Below are 27901 nucleotides of genomic sequence, written 5' to 3'. Positions count from 1 at the left end.
CCATAGCACCTTCGGAAAGGGAGCCCCATAGGTCTCCTGCGCTGAAGCTTTGAACCTAACGTGGCGTCCTGCGGTAACGGGCGATAGAGTGCGCAAGCCCCACCCGCGCTCAGTAGCGAAATTGTTCGGGTGGCTATTGGCCTTTGCACCCAGCTGCTATTTCTGTGTTCACGTGGTTACGACATAAAATGTGTCGCTCGTAGTCGTCACCGCACAACATTACCACGGAGACCCGAACTCGCCGCAAGCTAGTAATTTGTCCTTCGTCTAAGAATGTCGAAACCAGGAGCAAGCGGCCTTCATGCGTTTGAAACGTCGCCATGAACGGTAATGTTGCGTCGTCAACTCTCAAGAACAAGAAGAACCCCGGAGTAAACTTCTACAGATTCCCATCGAAACTGTACCAAGTCGGTACTAGCCGCTCAGTGCACTGACTGAGAAAGAGAATTGTTTTTCTCGCCTTCCGGGTTCTTCTGCTAAACACGGCCACACAATCAAGCGGCCGTGTCACGCATCGAAACGTGCGTCATGCGAATTTTACGAACAGGACCATGCTATACACTACTACCAGTGCAGTTACCAGATTGAACTACATCTTTTGCAACATATATCAGCGACGTCTCCAGCGAGAGCTCTCCTTTGAAATGACGAGCATGCGTGCGCAGCAACGGACTATACCCAAGCAGCACATAAACGTGAAGAAAACGTCGAAGGAACGTCGAAGACGTCTGTAACGTGACGTCGTAAAACGTCGAAGGTCCGGACGTTACCTTCCTTCGACGTCGATGAAACCTTTAAATGTCCGCGAGAAAAGGTGCACAGAAGGTCGAGGGGACGTTCCAAATCACGTTTGTTGCACGTCACATGCACGTCTCAGTGCGCCGTTCCGTCCTCCCTCGACGTTTATGATACGTGTGTTTACGACATCCGGACTACCAACGACGTTCACAGAACGTCGAGAAACCTTTCCAAATTACGTTCCCTAGCCGTCGTGGGAAAACGTTGTGTCCCCCCCCCCCCCCCCCTCCAAAAAAAAAAAGTATTTTTTTAGTATTATTGCGAAGGCAAGTTGCTATCATGCAAGTACGAAGGAAGTAACTAAAACACAGGTTTGGTACGAACTGTTTATTTGAGCATGTTCAGACACGAAATGCAATACGGAGCGGAGCGCCTCCAAAAGACGCCCCTGGATGTGCCAGCCTCAAAGATATAAAAGAACAAACAAATTCACGTAAATAAATGAACAAGAGACGATGTCACGCGGCGCGGAATGTTCCGCCGCTTACCTCGTTCTGCTTCTGATTAATGCGCTGACGCGCGTGCTTTAGCCGTCCCATTGCGCGTAGCTGGTACTTTCGCTGCGTGCACAGGAATGGTTTCAGAAGGGGGATCCCGTCCGCTGGGCGTTCTTGATTGGGATCGTCGGAGGCGTCTGAAGGGTCTTGATCGGAGACTGGACTTGACGCGCCGTTATGTGCACTGCCACTTGTTTTCTGGGGGGCGTCATTCATATCCTCACACGCACCTTGATCCGAGCAGTAGTATGATTCAACGTGTGAAGCGTTATGGCCTTGAAAAAGGTCCTCGAGCCGTGACTGAATACGACGGCGTTTTTGGCGATCACCGACTTCTTCATGGGGGCGAATTGAACGACTCATCCAATCGCAGCGCTTATACTGTATGCAGACTCGAAAAAAAAAAAATATCACGGCGACATAGCAGCTTGCCTCGTAGACCCGTAGACGTGACGGCCGGGCTTTCGGAAAAAGCTGGACCGGGTCCCAGAGCTGTTCTCTCTGGGCCAATTCGAAGAACAGAACATTCAGTGAAATATTTTGGGAACGACTGCGAAAATACGTGCCCCCGGAACTTAGGCTTGTCAATTGTTCGTCGTCGCTATCTTCCCCCACTTTTCTCTCTCGCCCTCTTCTTGCCGAGTTTCCCGACGCATCGCATGGGGCTCTATGGAGATGCCATCTCCTCTGCTTACCTTTCCCCCTCTCTCTCGCGCCGTGCAGGCTGGTTTTTTCTTTCTTTTTTTGTTTGTGTGTTGTTTTTTTTTCGGCACGTAAGTGCGGACTGGGCTTGAACGCATTTTGGACCGTCATCTGGGCCATTCAGAGGTTGGCATCATGAATGTCAATTTCCACAAACCGTTGACAGTATCTACCGGATTTCGTCATTGCCGGGCATTTTTTTTTTTGAGTCAGCTCCAAAAATGCGCAAGTGTGCAGTGAAGTTGTGCGCATGCGATTTTCGTTTGGGTACGTCACCAGTGGCAACGAAAGCCAGATCTGTACTGACAGTCACGTGACAAGACTGCGCCCCGATCTGCCGAAAGCGCTAAGGCGCTGGAAGTTGGTGTTATAGATGAACTGCGATGTTGATGTGAATTTTTTTTTTTTTGTGCGCAGGTGAGCATGGGGTTACAAAATACGAAGAGAAATTGACGAGCCTTAAAACAATCTCGGGTGGTCGCGGAGCAGTATGGATGCTCCTAGGAAAGGATGCAGGCCTGAAATCACCTGGAGAGGGGATAGTGCAGCGGCGCCCCTGAGGCGCGTGCCAGGGCCCAGGACCCATGGAAGACGACAACGCGCGTGCAAAATACAAGAATGGCACAATTCGATCCGTCCTAGACCCCATGGGCTTCGCAAATTAAACCCGTAACAATATTTTAAACAAACCAAAATTATAACAAGCACATCTAAAAGGAATGATATTCCCAGCATGCTTTCATACTATTTTTTTTCTTCCGTGTACATTGAGTTTTGTAAATGCCCTTTTTAGCGTCATCGATGTGCAATTAATAGCTTCTTGAAATACGCAAATTAATGTATAAATAATTAAACTTCTCAACCTCTCAAAAATTAAGTTTTGTTTGCGGCTCTTGAGCGCTGTCACCTTGACCACACTGATTCTGCGGCTGGATATTGAGCTGCAAAATCTAAAAACGACGAACAAAACGTGAGTGGTCGACGTTGCCAGCACGTCTTGTATGACGTTTACGACATTTAGGTATGAACGCGACGTCGCAGAAACGTCACTGACGGGGCAATAATGTAACGTCACCCTGGACTTTATTTTAACCTTGAAGACACGTGAGTGTTCGACGTTGTTAAAACGTCTTGTTTTGACGTCGTGGCGACGATGACGACGTTAAAGTTGAAACGTGACGTCGCCAGCACGTCACGGACAGGACGATAATGGGACGTCATTTATGAACTTCAGTTCCACGTCAAAGAAACGTGAGCGTTAGACGTTGTGAGAACGTCGTGCATCGACGTCGTGGGAACGTTGACGACGTTTGAGTTGAAATACAACGTCGTCACAACGTCACTGATTGGACTCTAATGAAACGTTATATAAGGACGTCACCTCAACGTCGAAAAAACGTGATCGAAGTCATGCGGGACGTCACGGACGTCCGGGACTTTTTCTCGACGTTTCCACGACGTTTTGTGCTGCCTGGGTACGGACAAGAAGCGTGTGCTGAAGGCCGATCTTATGTTGCGTCAATCTTATGGCGAATTCCACTGGATGTTTTGGAGCGCGCCGGGATCAGTTGACCAGGTCCGGTATGGAGCACACGATCCGAACGGGGTCGCGCCGCCTACGGATCCCCAATAGAACATGACCACTGCTCCGAAATCGGCGGATGCCTCCCCGTCATCCACCTGCCCGGGAATCCCCTTTGCTCGGCCGCCGCGGTCGTTTCGAAGACGTTTCCGCAATCGTGGCGCTAACACGTGTTCGACGCACGAGCGGCAGCAATGGCTCAGGAGCTTCTAGCAAAGCTTGCCAGAATGTCCGTAGCGCGGCCAAACCTTCTATTCTCCTTCCTTAAAAACGAAGAGGCTGTCGAGCCAAGTGGTAAGCAAGCACCAATTTTATTATTCTGCTTTGTTTCATGTGGCTTGTTTTGTCACAGAACGACAGTTTTTTGGAGCTATTCTCAAGCTTATCTTTTTTACAGACCCACCGTAACTGCCGTGGTTGTTGGAATATCACAGAAGAAGCCATCGCTAGTGGGCGCGCGGGCCACGGAGAGACCAGTCAGAGCGGTAAGAAGATATTTATCGGGAAGCCATAGCCCTTCCTTATTGCTTCTTTACTCACCGGTCATTGACAATCCTGTGGGTTGTTACCTTGTGTCGTTTTCTACGCCTCTACAACCTTCCGCCTTTCGGCAGGCGGAGAAGATGCTAATAGTTGCAACAGTACTACCTTAAAATTTGTTTTAAATATTGTTTATTGTTCTAGTTGAAATGATAGTCTTCCTGCAGTATCGCAATCAGTCGCACATAAGGCCATGCAGAACCCCCAGACTAGAGCTGGGAGCGAAAGAAAATGCAAAGGTGCTGGTGGCGAGTGATATCAAGACAAAATAAAGTCGAAAATTTCGACTGTGAACATGGTAGAATTCTAGATGACCAGATTGTTTCATACCGTGTTTTCATCGGAAGTTTATTTTCAGAAAAGTGCTTCTGGTACAAAATGTCTTTAAAGTTCCCGCATAATGAATGCACGACAAATTCGCTCAAGTGCTCCTGTGATGTAGATGTCATCTGCTTAGCTGCGGTAACAAAGCGCGTGTGACAGTCTGGATTTGGAGTGCATGCAATTACCTGCTGCGCTGGCGCTCAGAAGTGCAATACATAAATTTGAAACAACCTTTGCTTTGTAATTTCCATAACCTAAATACATCACACTCGAATGAATCGTGTCACCGCTGCATATCACTCTCACTAGTAGGGTGGGTATTGCTTTTTGTATTGATGTGCAATGTTCGCCAGCTCCTCTACGTCACAAAACTTGCCCAGAACTACTCAACAGATGTCTATTGGAAGAGGCTACTTTAATACAGATATTATATGTAAGGGGTAGTAAAAGATTGCCAGCACTCTGGCTGAAGAACAATCTTAAGTAGCTCAAAAAAGGTAAATACAAAATTCTTCTACATAATTGATAAGCTTTTAAACAGATATGTGTAAGTATTTTTGTACTCCCTTCAAAGTTCTTTATGTTTAACTATTAGTTACGAATGCACTGCTGTCTTCACCTCCTCATCAGACATTAATCTTGGTTTTCACAAAGCCTTGTTTCAGATATATTTATTGGTGGATGCCTGCCTATGATCAATAAAAAGTTCAGAAATCAAAGATCGGCTATAAGATGTGTGCTTACACCTTTCTGAAACTGTCAGAGAAGTGCTATTCAAGCACATTGTGTTGTTGCATGACAATTTGAGTCTGCCCACTGCTACCAACACAGTCGAAATCCTCCGAAAACTTTGTTTTGCGGAGTTGGAATATCATTTGTATAGTCCCGATGTCGCCCCATTGCACGATTACCACGTCTGACGAGGAGGTGGAGAAAGTGGCGCAATCGTATACCTTGCACTTCCACCCAAAAAAATTGCAGAGGGAATACAAAAGGATTTTGGGAGATAGGCAAAGCGCTTTTAAAATCTGATCGATCATGCCGAGAAATGATGTGTTTCCCTTTCTTGAAAGGTAACCAAAACAAAATCTAGAGCCAAAGTAACCTTTCCTCCCTCTTTACATTTCTGACGTGTTTCTCTTCTTCAGCTTGCGAGTCGAGCGACGTAGAGACGAAGCTCCTGCTCGATTGCTATGAAAAGTACCTGCCTCAGATTGGACCCCACAAGAAATATAAAACTAAAGAACTAGTATTTATAAAAAAATCAGCAGTTCTATTAGAAAAACATGGCTTGACACCTGATTATTGCATTACTCGTTTTAAAAGTGTTCAGAAACGAAAAAGGCTGGAAGTCTGCCATTACAATCAATCAGGAGAATCACCACAGGGGGAGCTGGACAGGACAGAATCAGAATGATGGACGACAGCATTGAGACCGAAGTCTTGAGAGACATCCACGGGGGAACCTACAAGTAGGGCTCAGGCTGTCGCCAATCCACTTCGGCATTGTCAAGTAGCCCCCGCGGGACAGCTGCAACAGCAGCAGCCAGGAACATCCCACCAAGAGCTGTGGCTGAAGCCGCAGCAGCCAGCGGCAAGGACATAGCACCAGCAAGGACAGCGGATCAAGACCCAGTGCCCCGAGATTGCTGAACATGCAGCAATTTTTCGAGAGGCTCGAGCGAGAGGAGGAAGCGAAAGCCAGTAGACGTACAGAAAGAGAGGAGAACAAGGAAGAGCGGCGGGAAGAAAGAAAGAGGGCAAATGTGGAAAGGCACAAAGACCGACAGGAAATGCGTGCGGAAAAGATGCGCCTTCTTTCCGAGGCACTCAACATCGCCAACAGTTAATAACAACAGAGTTCAACAAGGCAGACGAATGGACCCCAGTGAATAAAAATCACCCATCATACAATTTATTAGTTGAATGTGTCACTGAAATATACATTAGGCAACATCACATACAAAGTTACAGCTCTCCATGAAAGGCTGGGCAGGAAAAGATTTTAAAAGTATAAAAAACGCTTAATGATGCAAACATTTATAGAATAACAGATCGATTTTCCTTTGATATCCGGCAATAGGCAATAAAACTATAAGCAGAACTTTTTGAGCAACACTGCTCTTTCAGCGTAACTTGGTAAACGGTAAATGCTACGTACAATCTTCCTCAGTCAATTGAGCACTGAGCAAAACGAATTTCAGTTCTGCATTGAGGGCCAAGCTTTGACGGTGTGCATAGACAAGTGCATTACTCCATTTCGCTTGGAGGTGTCATGACATCTACCGGTTACCAAGTTATTTTGAGACGGGGTATAATCCTCATCCATATCTCCAAAGAAACTGAAATGGTTAGCTGTAGCCAATGGAGGAATAATAATTACTGAATGCCCATCTGCGCAAATAACGCCTTTCGCTTCTGCTCGCTACTCTTTCGCAAGGCAGCTACTGAGGAACATCTTCATACTCGTTTGGCACTCTGCGGGCTGGTAGTGCGCTTTCGTCTTCGTCCTCCTCCACAGTGTCCTCGCCACCATCAATAAAAAGATTGTGAAGAACACAACATCCAATAATAAACTTCGTTTAAAATTCTACACCCCAAAACTCTAGCTGCTTCAAATGCCTAACGTAATTCTTCAAGTCAGCGAACGCATTTTAAATCAGAACTCGTGTTCCTGAGCACTTTTCAATGAATATGGCTCCTTCCTTGTATGCTTCCCGCAGTTCCTATTGGGCGTCAACAAATAGCCCTGATGGGATATGCAGCGTCGCCAAGTATGTGGCACTTGTCGACGCTGCATATATGAGGGAGCTTTGCAGCGATTCTCGACGTGCGGAACACCCTCCCATCGTATACTTTGCTAGGGTGGCCGGTGGACACGTCTAGAAATCTCTTACGACGGTGGCAAACCGCCCGCTTTGTAAAAGATGAGAAGTTGTGCCGGTTCACGTAGGTGAACCGGATCTTAGCAGGGGCGTGAGTGCCGATATAGGAACCGTCAATGCACCCTACGCTGCCTGGAACTCCAGATTTCCGCAGTAATTGACAATTTTAGTATGATCCATGCAGTGAAACCTTTTCAAATCAAAATTTTTAACAACACAAGGGCACTTCTGACAGTTTTTCGCACGGTAGAACATAACAGAAATGTGGCTTTGTTATCAGCCAGTAGCCTCAAAATTACAAAGCAAGCTGTATAATCTTTGCATAACCATAATAACAGCTTAAACACATGCTTTGTCTGTCATACAGGCACCACCATCGGTACATGCCAACAGAGACACCAATAAAACTGAATGGCAACCAGCAACTTTTTCAGTAGTTCTACATGCACTTTGGGGAGGCCATGGCTGGTAATAAAAGGCAATATGGTCAAACACCTGAATAACAAGACGTCTGGGTCCTTGTGGTGCCAAATATAACTGTGTATTCATTTGCAAAGTTATTGATTCCCAATGTCTACACCTTGAACACATAACTAATATTACTTTTTTATCATTGATTTCAAACAAAACGCCTTCATAAGGACATTTAAGGCCCATACACGCATTCCCGTTTGAGTGCGTTGCGGCGTCGTTGAGGCCAGGAGCGCTCGCTTGCGATACAACGAGCGCCTTCCCACAACACTCGGTAGCACGACGCAAGCTAGTCGAGACTCGCTCAACTCCTTGAAGTGTTGCGGTGCGTTCGACCAATCAGAAGCCGAGAGAGGAGAGTAGGGTCACGTGTTCACTCGCGCCACTGGGCGAGGCGTATCCAATTCTCCGCTGGCGGAACTAGCTTTTTTTGTTTTGGGGAGAGGCGGGGACGGTTTTTCCAAGGCTGCGAGTGTTCAAGTTTGATAAAATGTCGGGGAAGCCAGCGGGATTGCCTCAAGATCGAACATTTCGACCTTGTCGCTGGACGCGTCATTCTGCCGTGGATTCCGCTTACTACTGGTGAGCCGCTAACGACGATAGCGCGCTCTTATTGGCTCTTGAATGCCTGTTAACGCAACTGTGTGTACAAGCTTTGCGCCAGCGCTCTTCGCAACGCAACGCATCCGGTTCCCGCTACACAACGCACTCAAATGTGGATGTGCGGAGGGACCTTAACACTGTATGGCGCCGTTCATGTTTTAGAAACAAAATCAGGGGCACATTGTCTCACAGACCTAGTCTGACACATAGATAACACAATCTCATCCGAATAACACGTTGTCGTATGCGCAGGCATTCCTCATCTTTAGGCACTAAGAACAGCAAAAACTTTGCACAGCAGAACTGATGCATGACCGGCACAGGAGATTGTTTTATTGCCCCGATACGACGAACACTTCTTACGGCCTAGAGGTCTGCATGTGTCAATATTAAACCACCCGATCCTGCACGACCCGCTGTCGCTTTGTCTCCCACCCGAATGCGGCCCGCTGCCAATTTCCGACCGTCAGTCCAGCACGGCCCGCATAACGCTAATGTTTACAGTCCGCGTTTAGTCGGGGTTGGCGAGAACGCGCTTTGAACGAAAATGGACCTTAAGACAATAATTTCGAGAAAAGCGATCTCTTTACTCGTATTGTGGATGCGGTTCGCACTCGTATGTACAGGTGGCGTTCCACTACGAGGGTGTGCTTTGTGCATCCGCGTATGTTCACGAGAGAGAAGCTTCTGCTACGCATTGGCGGCACCGCAGGCAACGAAAATGACCACCATGCCGCTCGACGACACACACGCTTTGAAAAGTCTGCTGCCCGTAAAACTAGCAACCTAAAGAAGAAAAAAAAAACAAAAAAACACAACTAAGTATTAGCACACCACATTTGTTTTGTTACTGCATTCTTGGAACAGCTTTTTGGGATGTTCGTAGACTACCAGGCCTCCCTTGTAAGCATGAATTCGAAACCCAGCCCGGCCTGCGCCTTTCATAATTGTGGTTCTGAACTCCGAGCCCGATCTGCGAGCTGAGCCAGCCCCTGGGCCGTGGGCTGGCCCGTACCAAGGCAGGCTTCTCCGACTGCCCCTTCGGAGCCGCCGCCCCATACGGACCCGAAAACTGCTGCACCATCTCAGGGTGTGCGGAGGACGTGCCAGCAAACCTTTACCACGTTCGCTCTGTTGCGAGTCAGCGCTGTGCAGACACCTCCTCTACTCTTGCATCATGTCGAAAACTATGCATTCGAGGTAAAATGGCAAAGCGTAAAACACCCATAGGGGAGACCGTTCACCTCTTTGCCCTTACAATATATAGTGTACAAGACACCACTAGAAGTCTGGGAATCCCAGAGTGGTGCAATGGTTCAAAAATAGCTGTAATCTTGAATGAGAGCCAAGCCCGGCTTGGAAACACTTTTAGAAATGGAATTTCTACAGACAGTGATGCAAAGCTGGTTTTATTATTACATGCGCCATAATGCATTTCAGATCATGTGTCTTCAATAAACCAGCGTGGATGTTTTGAAACCACGACGCAAAATAAAGACCATATTCGAATACCACTGCTCGACAATAAGCCAAAGCTTTGACTTTGCGGAACCGACTAGCTTGATGCAGAAAAGTGAAGAACTGATAAGTGTGTGTATCGTGGTGTATGCAGACCGACGCCATGGCTTGTAATGTCAACCGCAGCTTCTCCTCGGTGTATGTGAACCTTTGCGAATAACCTGCCTAGTTGCGATTCGAGTTCACTGATATGCCCCTTGGGATACACAACTGTTGTCTCCTATACGATAAAGCATGTAAATAAATTATTTTTGGGAAGTCGAAAGTGCAGGCGACAAGGCATGCCCATCGGGACCACAAATGATAGTGTGTATTTCCCGCCATTCTCAGGGGGCTGAATTGCATGAAATGATAGGAGACCTTTTCCTCTTGAGACGTTGAAGCGGCTAGCAACATGCCGAATGCAGGATCTGTTGGCTGCGTACCTGTATAGACAGAACAGAGTACACATACATTTTTTATGACTGCGCAGCATGAGGCAGGCATTGCATGAATTCGACTGATGACAAACTAATTAGTCTGAAATATCCACAGCCTTGCCATGCGCAAAGTGCGTTCCGCCGAAATCTCGCCGTTCGGCAACCTTCTTGTTCTCATAACTTTGGAGCATATTCGCGCATGTGACCCTTTCCCTCCTAATGCAGGGTTAACAGTGAACGGAAAAGCAACGCTATAATGGCCATGGGGACCCCAATTGAGCAAGATGGTGACGCCCTGAGGCCATACTTGAAAACATGTATTTCTAACATGCCCGTGTGAAAAGCTTTCCCTCTCCCTTGCGGCCAGCACCGGAGGAAGGAGGGATGAGCTGTGCACCTGAGATGCAGCGAGAGACCGCACCGGATCGCCCGGCTGCTGGGGAAAAATACCAACTCAGCTTCGCTCTAAAAGAAAACAAGAAATTAAGAAAAGATAGACTGAGACCCCTTACAAAAATCTGTAGTTAAATTCTTTTGAATTTTTGTTGAAAATTTTCTGGAGTCGTTTTGAATTTCTTTTTAAACTTTTTTGACGTTTTTTAGACTTTGTTTTGACAACTTATTTAACTCCTAGTTAAAATTGGCCACTTACATTTTTTAGAATTCCTTCTTGCATACATTCTTTTGAATTCCTTTTGACAAAACCGCAGATTAACGTTAAAAAAGACAGTAAAATTTTTAATATATTTTTTAATTTCGTTACGATTTGATACATAAACATCCCACAAATAAGCAATGTAAACAAACACAAACACCATCAAGCACTAAACACGAGAAACACAGTTCATGTTGACAGCACCAGAGCCTCATAGCCTACATATCCTTCTTACATACATTCTTTTGAATTCCTTCTTACATAAATTTTATTGAATTCCTTTTGACAAAACCGCAGATTAACGTTAAAAAACAGTAAATATTTTAATATATTTTTTAATTTCGTTACGATTTGATACATACACATCCCACAAATAAGCAATGTAAACAAACACAAACACCATCAAGCACTCAACACGAGAAACACAGTTCATGTTGACAGCACCAGAGCCTTATATAGCCTACATATCGAAGGTAATCATTTGGCCGGTGACCCCCTCAGCACTTACTAAGTTTCCAAGTCTCCGGTCTCCTTCTCGAAAGTCTGTCAAAAGAAAGACAGTGTTTCCAAGTTCGTGGACTCTATCTCTTACTGAAAAGCATTGGTACAACTAATAATAATTTCGTGTAGCCGCTAAAACAACATCCACAAAAACATCTCATAGAACAAATGTTATCGCTTCTCTGCATAGCACCACTCGGGAGGAAACTAGTCAAGGCGGTTGCTCCACTTTAAAATAGTTATTTTGCTCTTCTTTACTAGTTGAATAGGGTCAATAATGCAACGATAGTCATTTACGAAGTGAGAACGGCAAAGCGTGTTTTTCGAACGCCTGGCCTCCAGCACACGCCCCATGCCTTCCGTCGTGCTTTGACTGCGCAGTCGAGCTCGAGGGGCGCGAGTCGCCGAAGAGTTGTCAAGGATAGGAGGCTCGCGCTGGAGGCAGGAGAACGGAAGCTCCTCCCTACGGTTCTCAACTTGTCAGAGACTATTGAGAAACTTAGTGACTTTTGACATTTAGTCAAGATGTATAATGTTCAATAAAAAGTCAACAGAAAGTCTGTAGCTTTTCTTTTGACACCGGCTACAGAAAGTCAACTGAATAATTTAAACACGAGTAAATAGAACGTCTGCAGTATTTCTGATAACACTTTCAACAGGAAGTCAACAGAAAAAGATCCAACGTAGAGTTAATAGAAAGTCAATAGCTTTTCTTTTGACTCAGGCAGAAGAAAATCATAAAAAAAGTTTCAACACAAAATCAACAAACTTTTTGTTGACCATGTCAACAGGAGGTCAGTCAAAATAAAGTAATCAAAGCCAACAAGAAGTGAACACATTTTCAATAAAAAGTAAAAAAAGCAACATCCGTCATATCGGACCCCGCACACGACCGCAGACTGAATAAAAAAATAAAAAATGTCTCTTTTTATAAACTATTATAAAGAAATAATGTCAATAAGTTTTCAGTTTATTTTTTTAGAAAATAACCTACAAAAAACGGTTTTACAACTTTTTATTTTTTTTTTTATAAATAAGTCTACAAAATAAAATCTATTGTTTTTCCTTTTGAATTTTTTAGAAAATAATCTACAGAAAAACGTCTTTACAAGTTCTTTTTAATTTTTTTATAAATAAGTCTACAAAACAAAATCTATTGGTTTTCCTTTTGAATTTTTTTAGAAAATATCCTATAGAAAAAACGTCTTTACAAGGTCTTTTTAATTTTTTTATAAATAAGTCTACAAAAAAATTCAATATTTTGTCTTTTGAAAGTTTTTTGACAATAGTCAAAACAAAGTGCGTTTATAAAGGAATTCAGTAGGATCGCGGAAAGTCAATAAGAAGTCTAAAAACTTAAAAAGAATGTTGAGACCCGTTTTTGTAAGGGACGGGCCCCATTCGTAAGCAAGAAGGCGAAAAGAAAGTAGATGAGGGCAGCTGAGTCTAGTGAAAGACGTTTCTAACAAAAATGACCCTTTCAACTTGGCTGTGCCCCAAGGCAAGCTCACCGGAGGTTGGCTATGCTCTAGTGCCCGTGAACCTTTCGTCCAGCCTCAAGGCGAAAGACACTATATCTCTGCCGAGCTTTCAAAATGGCCCAACATCTCCATACGACAGATTTTGAAGGAAGATAAAGTAGACGAGCACGGGGCGGACTAAACGAAGCCTTTTTCTCGGAAAGGATGTTACGTCCTCGGCTACGCACCAAGGCGAACTCCCAGGCAGCTGGCTATGCTCCGGTGCAGAGAAAAAGCTAGCTAAACGTCTACCCACGGTTTATGAACAGTCACGGAGGGGCAGCATTTTCGCACCCTGGATTCAAAGAAAAACATTTTGCGATGACCAACTTAAACGTGGAGTATGTGGGTGACAGGCTACTCGAAACTGGGTTATTGAAATGTCAAAGCATAGAGAGGCCATCTTTTATGAATATATCTTTACATATGTTCACATCATTCTCCCTCCAATTGCTTTCTTGCCCTGTCCCATGCAAATTCCGACAGCGTATGTATATATGTACATATATATATATATATATATACATTTATACACATATATATAGGTAAAGTAAGGTAGATATAAAAACAATGGACCGGGAAAAGTTAATAAGTCAAAGATGCGTACTGTCGGAGTTATTAATTCGAAGTTTATTACGACGTTTCGAGCGGGGACCACTCTTCATCAGGTAGCGAGTGTACATATTGATGCGATATTCCTTGACCTTTCTAAGGCGTTTGATAGAGTACCACACACTGAAATACTTCATAAACTTTCTTTGCATGGTGTAAATCATAGCGTGATATTGTAAATCAGGGCGTATTTATTTAATCGGGTGCAGTATATAGAGGTTATCGGTTACTGTTTAATTGTATCATGAATGCCCTCGCGCGTCCCCCAGGGGTCAGTACTCGGGCCAGTATTATTTTTAATGTGCATTAATAATATCGTGGCGGAAATAAACCAACGGGTTACTGTGCGGCTATCTGCGGATGATTGGTGTATTCAAAAATCAAGAAGGAAGACGACAAGCGCAGATTAAGTGCATCTGCTGGGTCTATTCAGGACAGCTGCTCAAAATGGAAGACGAAAATTAATGCACAAAAACTGTGTTTGCACGAATAACTAACAAAACTAAAAATGTGCTTTCTTTTACTTACTAGCTTGATGGGAGTCCTTTGGTTGAAGTTGACAGTTTTAAATACCTGTGTGTGACACTTTCTAAAGACATAAGTTTGAGTAAGCACATAAATAAAATATATCACAAAGCAATAAAAAAAGTTGTGATTTTTAAGACGAAATCTGAACAGTGTTCCGCCTAAAATGAAGTTAATGGCCCGCACAACGTATATTAGGCTTACCTTGGAGTACGCTGCATCGGTATGGGACCCCTATAGCAGAAATCAAACTGGTGAACTCGGAAAAGTTCAGAGGAAGGCGGTGCAATTTAGTCTATCCAAATACATGCGACTTGATTTTGTCACAGATATGCTGAACAACCTCAATGTCCCCTTACTTTTCGTCCGTGTAAAAATTGCTCGACTAAAGTTTTTCTTTATGTTTTCTCATCACCTGTATAACATTAACCCGTATTCTAGATCTGGCATCGAGAGAACTCAGATACGTTAGCGCTAATCAGTTTGAAGCACCCAAATGTAATATTGACACTTTTAAATGTTTTTTTTTTTTTCTAGAACTGTAAAAGACTGGAATTGTCTCCCACAAAATATTCTGTCATTGAACTGTTTGGATGAAATTGAGAGCGCCCTTTTGAATATGACTGATTTGGAATGATAAATAGTAGTTAAATGTTTTTGCTAAGCAGTAGATTTCGAGTGCTGAGAATTAATTTTGTTCAGTGCTAGATAATATATTGAATGTTTCTGCTATTTCAGCCCCTTTATTTTAAGTGAGTGTCGCTGAATAATGTACTTTACTGTAGTCCTGATGTTGTATGTTCCTGTGCTCTTCTATACCCACACCTGTTAAAGCCCTGTACTTGTGGTGAACAGTTTTCATAAACAAACACAAATTCAAGATATATGTATACATGGGTGTGAGAACAAATGGTCCCAGAAGTAATGGTTCCGGAACTGATGATCCCGGAACAAATGTTCCCGGAATAAATTGTCCTAGAACTAATGGCCCCAAGTCCTAGGTAGGAAAAAATGGCCCCGTAAAAAGATTGTTTTTAAACTAAGATATCCCATGCAATATACTTCATCTGTTGTGCAATCAGTGATTTCGTGGTGGAATGAAGGATCTATTTTATATTTTGAGGCCGGTTACTTCGAGGAAATTGGTCGGGTATTGAACTTAATATTGTCCAAAACCATCAGAATATTTCAGAAGTGATTACTGTCCAAGAGTTATCTTCCAACTGTTAATATAGAGACTATAGAGACTTTATCCGATATTATAGTTGGCATTACTATTTTCATATAACATGCTTTAGAATATTTATGGCATCAGTAGGTTCTTTCGAAAAAAATTGAGTACGGTTCATGTGATATAAACGAATGATGTGTGAGCAAAAAGCTTCTTTTCAGCGAATCGACGTTTTAGCGAATAACTGAAGCGCGTTTAAACCCCCCCCCCCCCCCTCCCTGCCCGCGCTTAAGCAGCCTCGCGGCGACAGTCTGTGGCGGCTCATTACGAAAACGCAGCTTCGCGGCGGTCGACTATTCACTAAAGTGTCATACGGTGAACCGTGGGCGTTCGCTAAGACGTCATGCGATCAAGTGAGTGCCTCTCCCCCTAGTCATACTGTTCAAGCCATGAAACTCGAATTACTCCCATCTCGCCATGACGCGTGGTGGTAGCACACATAACGAGCGGAGCCCGATGCTTTTATAGGTGCATCAGGTGCATTAGATGCATCGAAAAATGTAATAAAAAACTATTGAGTTATTGCAACCTGCAGCCTCGAAATTCGGCGTGTGTTATCTGATTTTATCAAATTTATCTGAAAACGGAGAAGCTATATAGACGATATTTATCTGGTACCATTTTTTCATTGTTTGTACTTGGGGCCGTTAGTTCCGGGACCATTTATTTTGGGACCAATTATGCCGGGACCATTTGTTCCGAGACGATTTGTTCATTTTCCCTTATGAACGGGCAATGCAAAAGAACCACTCATACAAAACAATGAGAAAAGAGGGCTCCGTGAAGATCCAGAACAATGTGTCGCGAGCCGTCGTTTCCTGAACCGAACACTAAACGCAAAAGAAGAATTTCCTAAACTTATTTGAAGAAAATCGCTTGTTTCCGGTATGCGCGTAGGTCTTTTCGAACACTGGTAGCTCTGGAACACTTTCAATACGTTCTCGCGGACGATATATCAGGGAACCTCTTCGCACAACATACAAGAATAGGTCAGCAAGAAACCATTTCGTGATCGGGAAGCGCTGCTGTGCCATCCGTCACTTTTCCTCCTTATCACACACCTGGTGTTATCCGAGTGCACAGAGCGGAGTCAAGTGATAAAATGCAGACGGTTGATTGATCCGGCGAGCTGACACCTTCTACCATGCTTTCAGCTTGAAGAAAGAGAGAGAAAAAGAGGAGTATCAAAGCAGGCGCTCCTTCAAAGTAAGAACGTTTGTGCGCTGACAAAAGGCTAATCGTCACGGGCAGCTTAACACTGAACACAGCGAGAGGATTTGTTTCTTGTATCCTCCTGTAAGTTCGTCCAAACGTAGATTGTGCGTTGTATGGTATATGCGTGGCCTCGGCCTTCAGGCAGGTGCCGTTGCCTAGTCCGCAGTCCGCAAACAGTCCGCAAACAGGTGATAAGGCCTTATCACCTGTTTGCGGACTGTATAGTCAGGAGACCCTAACCGGAGACAATTGCCCTAAAGCACGCAGTGAGTCTACGCTGCCGTCAACACCGAGTAAGCAGGAGGGCTGCATGAAGGATAGTAGGGTGCTTTTGGTGCTCGAAATAAACTGCCGAGCACGAAAGTGACCAAAAAACAGAAAGTATTACGATCGTATTATTTATGCCGTGTAACCCACATTATAGTTTAAAAGGCAGAATGCACCGCGACTACATTTTGCGCACGATGTTCACAAAACAAAATAAATGGATATATATGTATATATATATATGTATATAGATATATATTTATTTTTACACAAAATTTAACATCATGGGTACACTGTTAGATTTCAGTGCTTAAACTTGAGATTTTGAAATCTTTGCATATTTGTGGCATTTCTAATTACATGGTTCAACAAATGGCACCCTTTCCGTGACATGTACACGACCCTCCCAAAAAAGAAAGAAAACAACAACAACAAATAGATCGATTGATGCTATCAGCGATTTGCGAAATTTACGGTGACGCTTATTTGTGTGCAATTTTTTCGTTCTAGAAGTCAAATGTCGCGAATACACAATCTAGTGCGTGCGAACTAACATTACCGTTTTAATTTTTGGTGGCAATAACCTTTGTCGCGATACATCTGTAGCGCTTGTGTTGACACTGAATTCAGTGCCAAGTAGCCGTTCGGTCTTGCAGTGTAGAAACGAGAAACATCGTCATTGCAGGCTCGAGTTTTTCTGTATTCTGCAGAGCGGTTTAAATTTTAAACTTTTATCCGGAATAGACATTTCGTGATATAATAATAAATATGTGGATAATTTAAGACATACCGTTTTTTGTTTTTTTTTTCGTCTTGGTCTGCCAATTTTTGAACGACTTTTTAGTCATTTACGTTCTAACGAAAATTGTTCCTCGCGTATCAGTGGCATGTTGCGCCTGTGCTTGGTCCTAAGTGCGGTGTTGACTTTAGGAGCTCTCAACGGAGTGGCGGTGCTCCGAGGGAGTGGCGTTCCACGCTGAGCGGGAAATTGTCTCCTCGGCCGCCTCTCCGTAGGAGAGGCCTAGCGCAAGCCGCCTCTCCGAGAGAGTCAAAAGCCGAGCGGTCCTGACCCCTTTGCGCAAACACAATTGGCTCCCCCCCCCCCCCAATCTCTGTTCACAACGCTTACACACACACACACACACACATCGTTCCGACCTGCCGCGGAGTGATTTTTTTTGCAAATTCTCGAGTTGGTGCCATTGGTATGGTTGCACACTGCGGACCATGTTTGGACTCCGCAGCACGGCGGGACGTAGAATCCGCGCCAGACGAAAAAGAACTAGGTGGTCGGGTCAATCGAGTGATCTTGGTAGTAAACTGATGGGGAAAGGCGACGCGCTCCCTACGAGGGAGACGACTGCAGATGAGGGACACGTCCCTGCGCAGAGGCAGGCGAGGCGAAAACATTGTTCGCTGTTTTCGAAACAAAAGTTGCAGTGCAGCTTTTCCTACATCGAAAAGATTTCAGGTGGCTGTCGAATGTAGCCCGTAACATATCCGAAACGAGCTATAAACATAACTCTCGGAATCTTTAAAATGTGTAGTTTTTTATTGTTCAAATTTCTCCAAGAAGGCAGGGCATGCAGTTGACTTGAAAGCAAAGATATTCCGCGTCGATTTTATCAACAGATGTTTAAGTGTCAGCCTTGTTATTTAATAATAAGTGTATTTATTTGCCGACTCGCACTGAAAAGTACAACTACAAAGTCAAGTTGAATGAAACAAAACAAAAAACTGTAGTGTACCTTCAATATATCATTTCGACCTCTAACGCTAAATTTGTTCTGAGCTAATATAAACATCACTAAATTTTTTTGTTGGTATGGAAACAATCGGCATGCAGTCAGCTTCACGGTAACAAATATTCATGCTACTTCCGGCACCAAATATTGAGAAGTTCACTGCAATGTTTGTTATTGGATACAATCTTTAGTTCTAAAAGAGTGCGGAGTGTGCAACGCAAATAGTGGTCTCTCGGTGCCACCATTCTGACACCAAATAAAGTACGCCTAAGCTTATATGTTGCTTGTTCTCAACGGCCACTACAAATTGCAAAAGCACTGTTTTCATTCCGAAGAGTTTACATGTTATGTGCATCTTTAGTAGCCTACTTACATCGGTTATACACAAATAAAAAAGGGCAGTCAAATCGACACCGCTGACAATGAAAGACAGGCTGGATGCAAATGGAGATTTTGCGACCCTTCAAATAAAGGCTCTCACAGAGCTGCACGTCACGAAAACTACCCCGGATTTTCCTATTTATGTAATGCGTGGTACTTACGCTTGCTAGCCCTAGGCAAGAGAAATCGCTACTAAACTTTGCTTTGCTCAATGATTTCGTTTTCTAAATTGTCCCGTCCCGAAACTGAGAACATATGACACGATTCTGCTTAAATCAATATTTACACCAACTGAGAAATACAAAGATTATCGTAAATAATCATCCAATTGTCTACTCTAAACACACTGAAGATATTGTCAATTTCTGTTAAAAACAACGGTTGTTGGACGACGCGACATCGCCCTTAATTAGGCCGTTTTGGCGGGACCGGACGAAATAATTTCGAAAGTTTATATTTTGACGAAAAATGTAAAAATTAAGAAATTTGGTATTTTGACCTGGAAACTTTACAATAACTTAGAAACATCCTTCGGGTTTCATGAAAATAACGTAATGAAAATGTTAATAAATATATATATTTAGGGCGCGCAGAAATACTCACTATTTCTGTTTTCAATGCAGTGGCGAGAGCGCACAAAAAGATTCTACTTCACACTGATATATTAAGACAGAGTTTACTCACATCATAACTAACGTGAAGTGAACTAATTAAATATTTGTTGAAATATTTAATTGCTAAATATATGATGCCAAGTATTATGTAGAAAGTCATTTCTTGTTTCAGATTTACGAAAGAGAGAGAGAGAGAACGTGAGAGAGACCAAAATGTATATCAAACTTGATAATTTTGTAATACCATCAGTAGAACTCATGGCAGAACACGCTTCAGATGGCTGAATCATTGCAGTGCGTGTAAATGTCGCGCCGGCAGTGCCAAAGCAGCTCTGGATAATAATAATAATAATAATAATAATATTAATATTAATCTTTATTTTTCGGGTGCCCTAAAACGGCCGAGCGGCCTTCTCTTAAGTACACCAACTCGTACAATAGAAACTCTTAAACAAAAATCCTACTCATCAAAACAGAAATAGATATGCATATACACTGAAGCGCTATGAAGTAACCAAAAGCTCGTCCAACTGACAGCGAAATGTAGGCAAGGGTGTGGTGATGTCAACTTGAGTTGGCATACAGCTGTTATATAATGTCTGTAAACGAGGAAGAGGTGACGCACGGCATGGTGAGCAAATATCAAAACAGGTGAGCTCTCTCGTCGCGTGGAAAGGAACACGGAAACCGATTTTACTAATAGGCCGTGAAGAATAAATGGCACCATTAATGATCTTATGCACGAATACCAAGTCAAGGACTGTTCTTTTGTGTGATAAAAGCTTCAGCGAAAATCTAGTCAGTAAGCCTTCATAGTCATAATACACGCGTCGTCCAATCCATCTATCGTAAACAATTCAAACAAATTTTTTTTGCACACGTTCTATGATCAAAGCCTGTGTTACAGATATTGAATTCGAAATCACATAAGAAAACTCAAGCCTTGAAACCACTAAGGAATGAAAAAGATGTATTGAACAATGGGGCTTTTTAAAATACTTGGTCAAACGCGATATAACTCCTAGAACTTTCATTGGAGAGCTGACAAAAAAAGATACATGACTTTTTAAAGTTAATCCTCAGTCAATGAACACCCCAAGATCCCTGACAATTGACACTCGTTCAATTGGATTACACTCAAGATGATAAGTGTTATTTGTGATCGCACGGTATCTACACAAAGGTATCACTTTTGTTTTTAAAAGATTAAGAAATAACTGATTTTGTTTACACTACTGTGCTATATAAGACACATCATGTTGTATCAGATCACAATCTAAAAAAAAAAAAGTGAACACTCTTGCACAACTTGATGTCATCGGTAAATAAAAGCAGTTCAACGTTCTTTACACAAGACGCAATATCATTTATAAAAATTGTAAACAGTAGAGGACCCAATATTCATCCTTGGCGTACGCCTGATTGTGAAAAAAAACTATTTGGAATAACTGTGAGCGACCCGAACACTATTTGATCGAAAAGACAAATAACTCTTAAACCAGTTACACAATTCTGGACAGACACCATACAGATGTAACTTGGACTAAAGCAACAGGTGACTCACTTTATCGAAGGCTTTTTACAAATTAAAGTATGTTGCATCTACTTGTTCTCTATTTAAAACAAACGGCACACAGTAATCTGAAAGAGGTACACAAATTTGTTTCCACAGACCTACGTCTTAAAAAACCGCGCTGCCAGGGCGTTAAGTTTTGACGGAAATAAAAAGTCAATTTGCTATGCACAACAATCTCAAAAACCTTGGAAAAACCACAAAGCAGGAAAACTGGACTGTAGTTCGCAACTATAGATTCGCCACCATCATTTAAGGTAGGAACAACAACATTTTTTTTCAGAGCGAAGGGAAAACGCCTGATCTGAGTGACATATTAAAAATGTGTTTCAAAATAGGAATGAACAACTGACCGCAACCTTTGATAACAAAGCCTGGTACACCATCCACGCCGGAAGAAAACTTGGGTTTTAACTTTCTTATCGCCTCGGCAATATCAGGAGAGTCCACTCTTATGGAAGTAAAAAAATCGTGACGAATCAGCTCCTTATCCTCCTGTTGAACTGATTGCTGATTGTCAGAGAAACATTAGGCAAAATATTCAACGAAAATATCTGCAACTTTATGAGGTGATGAAGCATAACTCGGGGCGTTATCTGAACAAGCACGTAAGCAGATGATAGGACTAACGTCCCGTGTATGTTGCTTCGTTAACTTCCAGAGTCTTCGGGCTGCGAAACAAGCTATTTTCTACAGTGTCAAGATGCATACGTTTATCGCGCTTGAACAGTTTCTTCGCCAAGGCCCGATATAAACTGAATTTGGTGTACATATGTAAAGAGCCGCATTTCTTTTATAAAGACGGTGGAAATGTTCTTCCTTTACCAAATAACATTTTAAATCCCTGGAAAAAAATTAGGATATATGGATGGCTTTGTTGAAGGATTGGGTACAAAAGTGTCGATGGCATCTTTTACAATTGTTGTTGGAGTCTCGGTAGCACGATCGACATCAGACATGGCGAGAACGTTAGACCAGTCGAAAGTTTCAATATATTTATACAAGCCAAGGTAATCTCCTTTTTAAAAAAAAGTAAGCCAATGGCTTTGACGATATCCGCGACTTCCACGGAGAAAAATAACTGGACACTTAAAGGTGGACGAAACTTATCAACTTGTACCAAAGGATCGGAAGCCATACTTAAGCTTAGAATGTGGAGATTTGAAAGAACGAGATCTAAGATATTACCTGCGCAATTCGGTATTGAATTTAGTTGTTCTAGACCACTCAAGTAAATAAAAGACAACAAAGAAAAGGCCTTTCTAGCTGTTAACATAATATTGTTTAAAGCTCGCAAGAACCACTCTACACCCGGAAAATTAAAATCTCCCTGTATCTGAAAACTAAACTTTTCAAAATCAATTTCCTTTCCAAGAGATTCAAAATGTTCAATGAAAGTGGTTTCATCAGATAACGGGGAAAAATAGTACGTTCCTATCAGCTAATTAAATCCGTCACTTGCCTTAATCTCGATCCAAACACATTCTGAATAAGTTTCGAGATCAAACTGCCTATGCGATGCCACGGAAACTTTAGTTGCAATTAACACGCCCCTCCCATCGTTTGCCCCGTAGACAAGTAGTCTCTATCCATTCGATAGATCATGTAGCTGGAGTTGAAGTAATTAGAGACTGATATACCATCACAAAGCCAGGTTTCGGAAATTCATATAATATCATGAGTTAAATTAGTTGAATTGTACAAAAACTCGTCGGCCTTAGTCCTCAGGCCTCGTATTTTTTGGTAAAACACGCTAAGTTTGTGCGTCATGAGCGGTTTCTACTCCGTCATCAGTATGAACACAAGACTTGTCCAGTCGGCCAAAGAACTGATGGAAAATGTTACCTCCAGGCCACACCTCGGATTTGTTAATTGCGTCGAAAACTGACTCGTCACCCGAGATGTGGAACGAAGAGTATGTGTCATATCGTGTAAACATTTTTGAACACAGGACCTGCCTCCCCGCTACAAGAGGTTCGATAAGTGCTAGAACATCGTCCACGCTCGTATCCGGATCTAGCCTAGTTACAAAAAGTGTCAAACGACGCTTCTTACGAGGGACAGCGGTCACCTTAGATGGTTTAGCCGTTCCAGTTGACGGCTTGGTTCGCCTTCGTAGTGAAGCACAGGAGAAAACGTAAGAATCTTTATGTTTCATACTTCCAATTGAAATGTGTGCTGCTAGATCTATCGACTTTGCGGCCTCTCAATTGACCCTTTTCTCGGAACTTAGAAGGCATTCAGTGCACATGATCCAGTTCTCAGGAAATTATGAAATCATTGATGTTCAGGTTTCTCGGCCTCCGCTTGTTTATGGAATTGATCGATAGTCAGTTTACAGCATTGTAGACTTACTTGACGCTCCCTGTCTTTCTCTCGGCTGGCGAAGAAATGTTTGTGCAACAGGAGCAATGAACTGCTGTCAGATCCGCCCCTTTGGCATACGTAATTTAATGCTCGGTCATTTGCGTCACATTAGACAGGGCTCTTTCAGTGATCTTTTTTTTTATGTGTAGTTAGCCGAATTGTGTGGAAAACTCTGAAACGAATATCACGGAAAATCAAAAGAATTCTTAAAAAAAAGAAAAGAAACGATCCTGTCATTGGGCCGTAAAGAGGTGTAACATTAACATAAATACGCAAACTATACAATTCCGCGATTTATTAAGACACTTTAGTGAGTTCTGTAATTATCAATACGGTATTTTTTTTATTTGTAAACGTGGGTTTGATTTTACTACTCATTAGAAGCGTCGCACTGAGCATATTTCTGGAGAGTTTCGCCGATCCTACGCTGGTACCTGACGGAATGTTTTGATAGCAGGAATATCAAATATATTATGTTTTTAGGCGGCCCTGCTTATATTTTAATTATTTATCTCAAGCCCTTTAGCCCCAAAAGAGAATACACTTATTGTGCAGCCAGAAAGCAGTAATAACACATATTGAATATTTGGAGAACTAAAACAACAAAGAAAAATTAGTTGGAGCAACTTTTGTTTTTCAACATTGCACAAATATCAATATCTTTTCGTGCACTTGTGTGAAGAGAAAATATTTTTCTCTGCATGCCGAGACAGGGATGTCTCCAAACTCAGCTACTTCCACAAGCCCGGAAAGGAGCCGCTTCTGACCTGGACTGTTGGAGACGTCATTGACAGAGCCACCGACGTCTTCGGGGATACCACAGCGATGGTATACACTCACCAGAACATCAGCAAGACATACACGGAATACGGAAAAGACGTAAGCTTATATTCAGATCAGGTACTTTTCTTGAGACTCATTCCTCGGAAATAAATATTAATTACCATGTTCTTGCCAAAGAGACAAAAATATCCCTAGTGTCGTCGTTAACTATCACAACGGCAATTGTACACCTAGTAAGAGCCGCCATGAATAACCTCATTCTGGTACTTCGAGCTGAGCTCCAGAATGCGGGTTTTCAAAACTGGCGACATGTTGGTGCATACCTCGAATTTGTTGCAAGAAAGCGCCGGCATTTTTTTAGAAGGGAGAAGTAATATTCAAGAACAATAGCAATAAAGTAACGTTACGGTGGCTGACGCATTGGAAAAATCAGAAGCATGATGCTAAAAATAGAAACAATAAGCGCAAACAATGAACTGAGTTTTATTTCGAAGGCAACATGAAAATGAGCGCAACAAATTGAAGCACAAAAAGAATTTGTTAGAGACGGTATCCCATGAGAATGGCCACCCGATCCCCCAAGCAGCAAAATTAATGCCATACACACCCTGCCATATTTTCCCATAAAATAAAAATTTCCGATTTTAATATCAGGATTTCGGGCTCACAGACACTTCGATGGGACTAGATGCAAGCGTTTAATCAAATAGCATAATTTTAATTGTGTCGTCAGAAAATTCATAAAACAATAAAGCAGGATTTCATTCGGGTGATTGACAATGGATTACAGAGTGCTCCAAAGTGCCGCTTGAAAAAAAAAACAAAAAAACATGCCTTATGGCAAACATGTCGAGACGATTTCCCGCCTACTCTAGATACGTTTTTACATGTATAAAAATTTGGAAAAACACTCCAGTTCCGCATGCAGCTTGGTGTTTCCCCGCACACCACATCATTTCGCCCGGTGCAATCTGTAAAATAGCCGATATGGGGTAGTTTTAAAGGGGTCAAACGACCACAGCAGCCTCGTGAAGATTAAGAGCCTTCCTGATGATAGGAGAGGATTGTAAATACGGAATAACTGCTAGCCTAAAAGCAGGTCTCAAAGCAATTGCGTAATATGGAAATCTTTCGCGAATCTATTTTGCTCGGGCTGGTCTCAAGGCAAGAGGGCACCTTATTGCGTGATGTCATGGTGTCTTGTGGCGTCACAGTTTCATGTGACGGCATTGTGTTCGAGACATTATCGTATTGCCTGCAGTCAGAAAATTAAGTGTCGTGACGTCATAATTCCCCTTTAAATGAGGGGAAAAAATAACTCTGCTGATTTCGAATGTAGAGCGCTGTTCGTTAAGAAACAAAAATCACCAAGTTCCATCACACATCCGTTGCATATGACAGAATTTACCTCAGCAACTTTAGCAACCCGATCCCGTATATGGGGCACCGCAACGGTCACAACAACACCCGAAAGAACATCACGTGGATTTCACGTTTGTGCTTGCACTGGTTCCAGGACTAACATGGGAATGAGAGGAACATATCCGTATGTGATTGTGCGTATTGTGCACCATTGGTTACCAATCCCAATAAATTATTAGTTGGATGCATTGTTAGATAGCTATATCCTCATAGGAGCGTGAAGGAGCCTTCCAACTGGAACGTCAGCGAGCCATGGATAGGTAGGAGCTAGCCGTAACAGAAGTATGGACATTGCAAATAAATACCTCGTAATATTTTATCTACCAAGAAAGGTTGAAAGGAACCCATATTTAGCTATACATAGTGTTTGATTTTTATGCGAACAAATTAATTGAAAATGACCACATTTAGAGGCGCATTGCTGAGGTGTGTGCAATCGATATGCGATGGCCAGGGGGACATATATGAGGGGCTCATCGTCTTAATAATCGAAAACACAATTGAGTTCACTACCTCTTGAAATATTGCAAATGAATATGTAGTTCTAATTATAAGCTTGCTGACCGCCACACAAAACCACTAAATCTGTCATTTTGAAACGATTTTAAGCATGCTCAAAGCTCGGTGAATCATTAAGTTACCACCCGTGCAGCAGGGTGTGAATCCGCGTATGATAAGAATGTCATCCGGGAGCCCCAAGAGAGTGCACTGCCAGATTGTCGTTTTTTACGTGCTGCTGTGACATCGCATTACAGCATGGCGCCACATAACACTGACGTGACAGACGCTATGAGATTCCACCAAGACATTACGGGACGCTATGACGCCACATGGCACCGTGATGTGACGTGCAGTTATGATGTCACGCGAAAACGTGACTTGATGTGACTGTGACGTCGTATGATACCATGACCCCCTTGACGCAGTTCCTTGACGCGACACCATAAAATCAGGTGATACAATGATGTGGCGCCGTACCGTCAAGGGACGTAACATTACGGGAGACCGTGACGTGTTTTTATACCATGACGTGGGAGGGATGCCACCGACGTGATACCGTACCGTTACTTTAGAACGTGACGTTATGTGAAACCGACTTCACCTGACCTTACCTAATGTCACTAGGTCGCGTTGCGTACGGTAATACTGCCACAAGATTTCATGATGGTCACGTTATGTCATGTTGAGCTTTGACGTCGCGCTAGATCATGAGGTCACGCGACACAGGGAAAACGGGATGCCACCATGACGTCGTAGATGACCTTTGCACGCTGGGAATTCAGAGCGCCTTCGGAATATACCAAAGCCAGGGGCAGCTTTCATTCGCAAAAAATTGGTGTACTTCAGAATAACTCAATTTCAAAAAGTATTAGTATATGGGAGTTCATTTCTAGTGCACCTTAATATAGAATAATCGAAAAGAGAAGGAAGTGGCAAAGGCGTTTAACATGGTTACGTTCTTTTTACTTCACTCAGACGACCATTAATAAAGATTGCGAGGCAACAACGAACGCTATTTTTACATCAGACGCATTTTAGAGCACAATTGTGTTCTCTGAAGACTGGAATTCATTCAGCGCTAATCTCGCTCATATTGCCGAGGTAACTGAAAATCTGTGGTAGGGATATACAGCCCCTACACTAAGTTGAACATAAATTCAAATTAAATTTGCTTCCCTCCTTTAAACATTCGACGAAGTGTTTTCGTTTCCAACTATGTATAAAGGAAATGCAGACATTGGATCAAATCTGGTGATTCTGAAACTAAACGAGGTACCTTGAAGGTTTTATTATTCAGACTATTCACTGATCTTGTTATTGTTATTACCGTTTTTATTTTGTTTAAAGCTATAAGTAGGGCTCCGTGTTTTCGGATAAATCCGAGAAAACCCCGAAAAACACCACAGGTAAAATTTTTTGTAAATTGAATTTATCCGATACACTCCGAATTCTTATGTACCCATGCTACCCGTCCCCCCCCCCCCCCCCCCCCCCCCAAGCAAAAAAAAAAAAAAATTTTTTTTTCATTTGACCAGCGCAGGATCAATGGTCCTGGGAAAGTGAGGCCAGAATTATCTTTCAAGCCTCGGAGCGTAATCTAAAGGGGGTCTTACGGCTTGTCTCGTCAAGTTTGGTTCAGGGAAACAGGTC

General features: G+C 42.8%; 1 protein-coding gene across 1 annotated transcript in view; it reads left to right on the top strand.

Moving 5' to 3' along the window:
- Positions 1-320: 320 nt before the first annotated feature.
- LOC8024319 (putative acyl-CoA synthetase YngI) overlaps positions 321-27901 on the top strand; it is an 85819-nt gene continuing 58238 nt past the window's right edge. The window contains exons 1-2 of the mRNA XM_040214673.1: positions 321-411; positions 24228-24424. Of these exons, the coding sequence (XP_040070607.1) occupies positions 321-411; positions 24228-24424 (288 nt within the window). The remainder of the gene's footprint in view (positions 412-24227; positions 24425-27901) is intronic.

This window comes from Ixodes scapularis, unplaced genomic scaffold, assembly GCF_016920785.2.
Source record: "Ixodes scapularis isolate PalLabHiFi unplaced genomic scaffold, ASM1692078v2 PGA_scaffold4__175_contigs__length_147842914, whole genome shotgun sequence".
NCBI classification, from domain to species: Eukaryota; Metazoa; Arthropoda; class Arachnida; order Ixodida; family Ixodidae; genus Ixodes; species Ixodes scapularis.
This window is presented reverse-complemented; position numbering and strand designations above follow the sequence as displayed.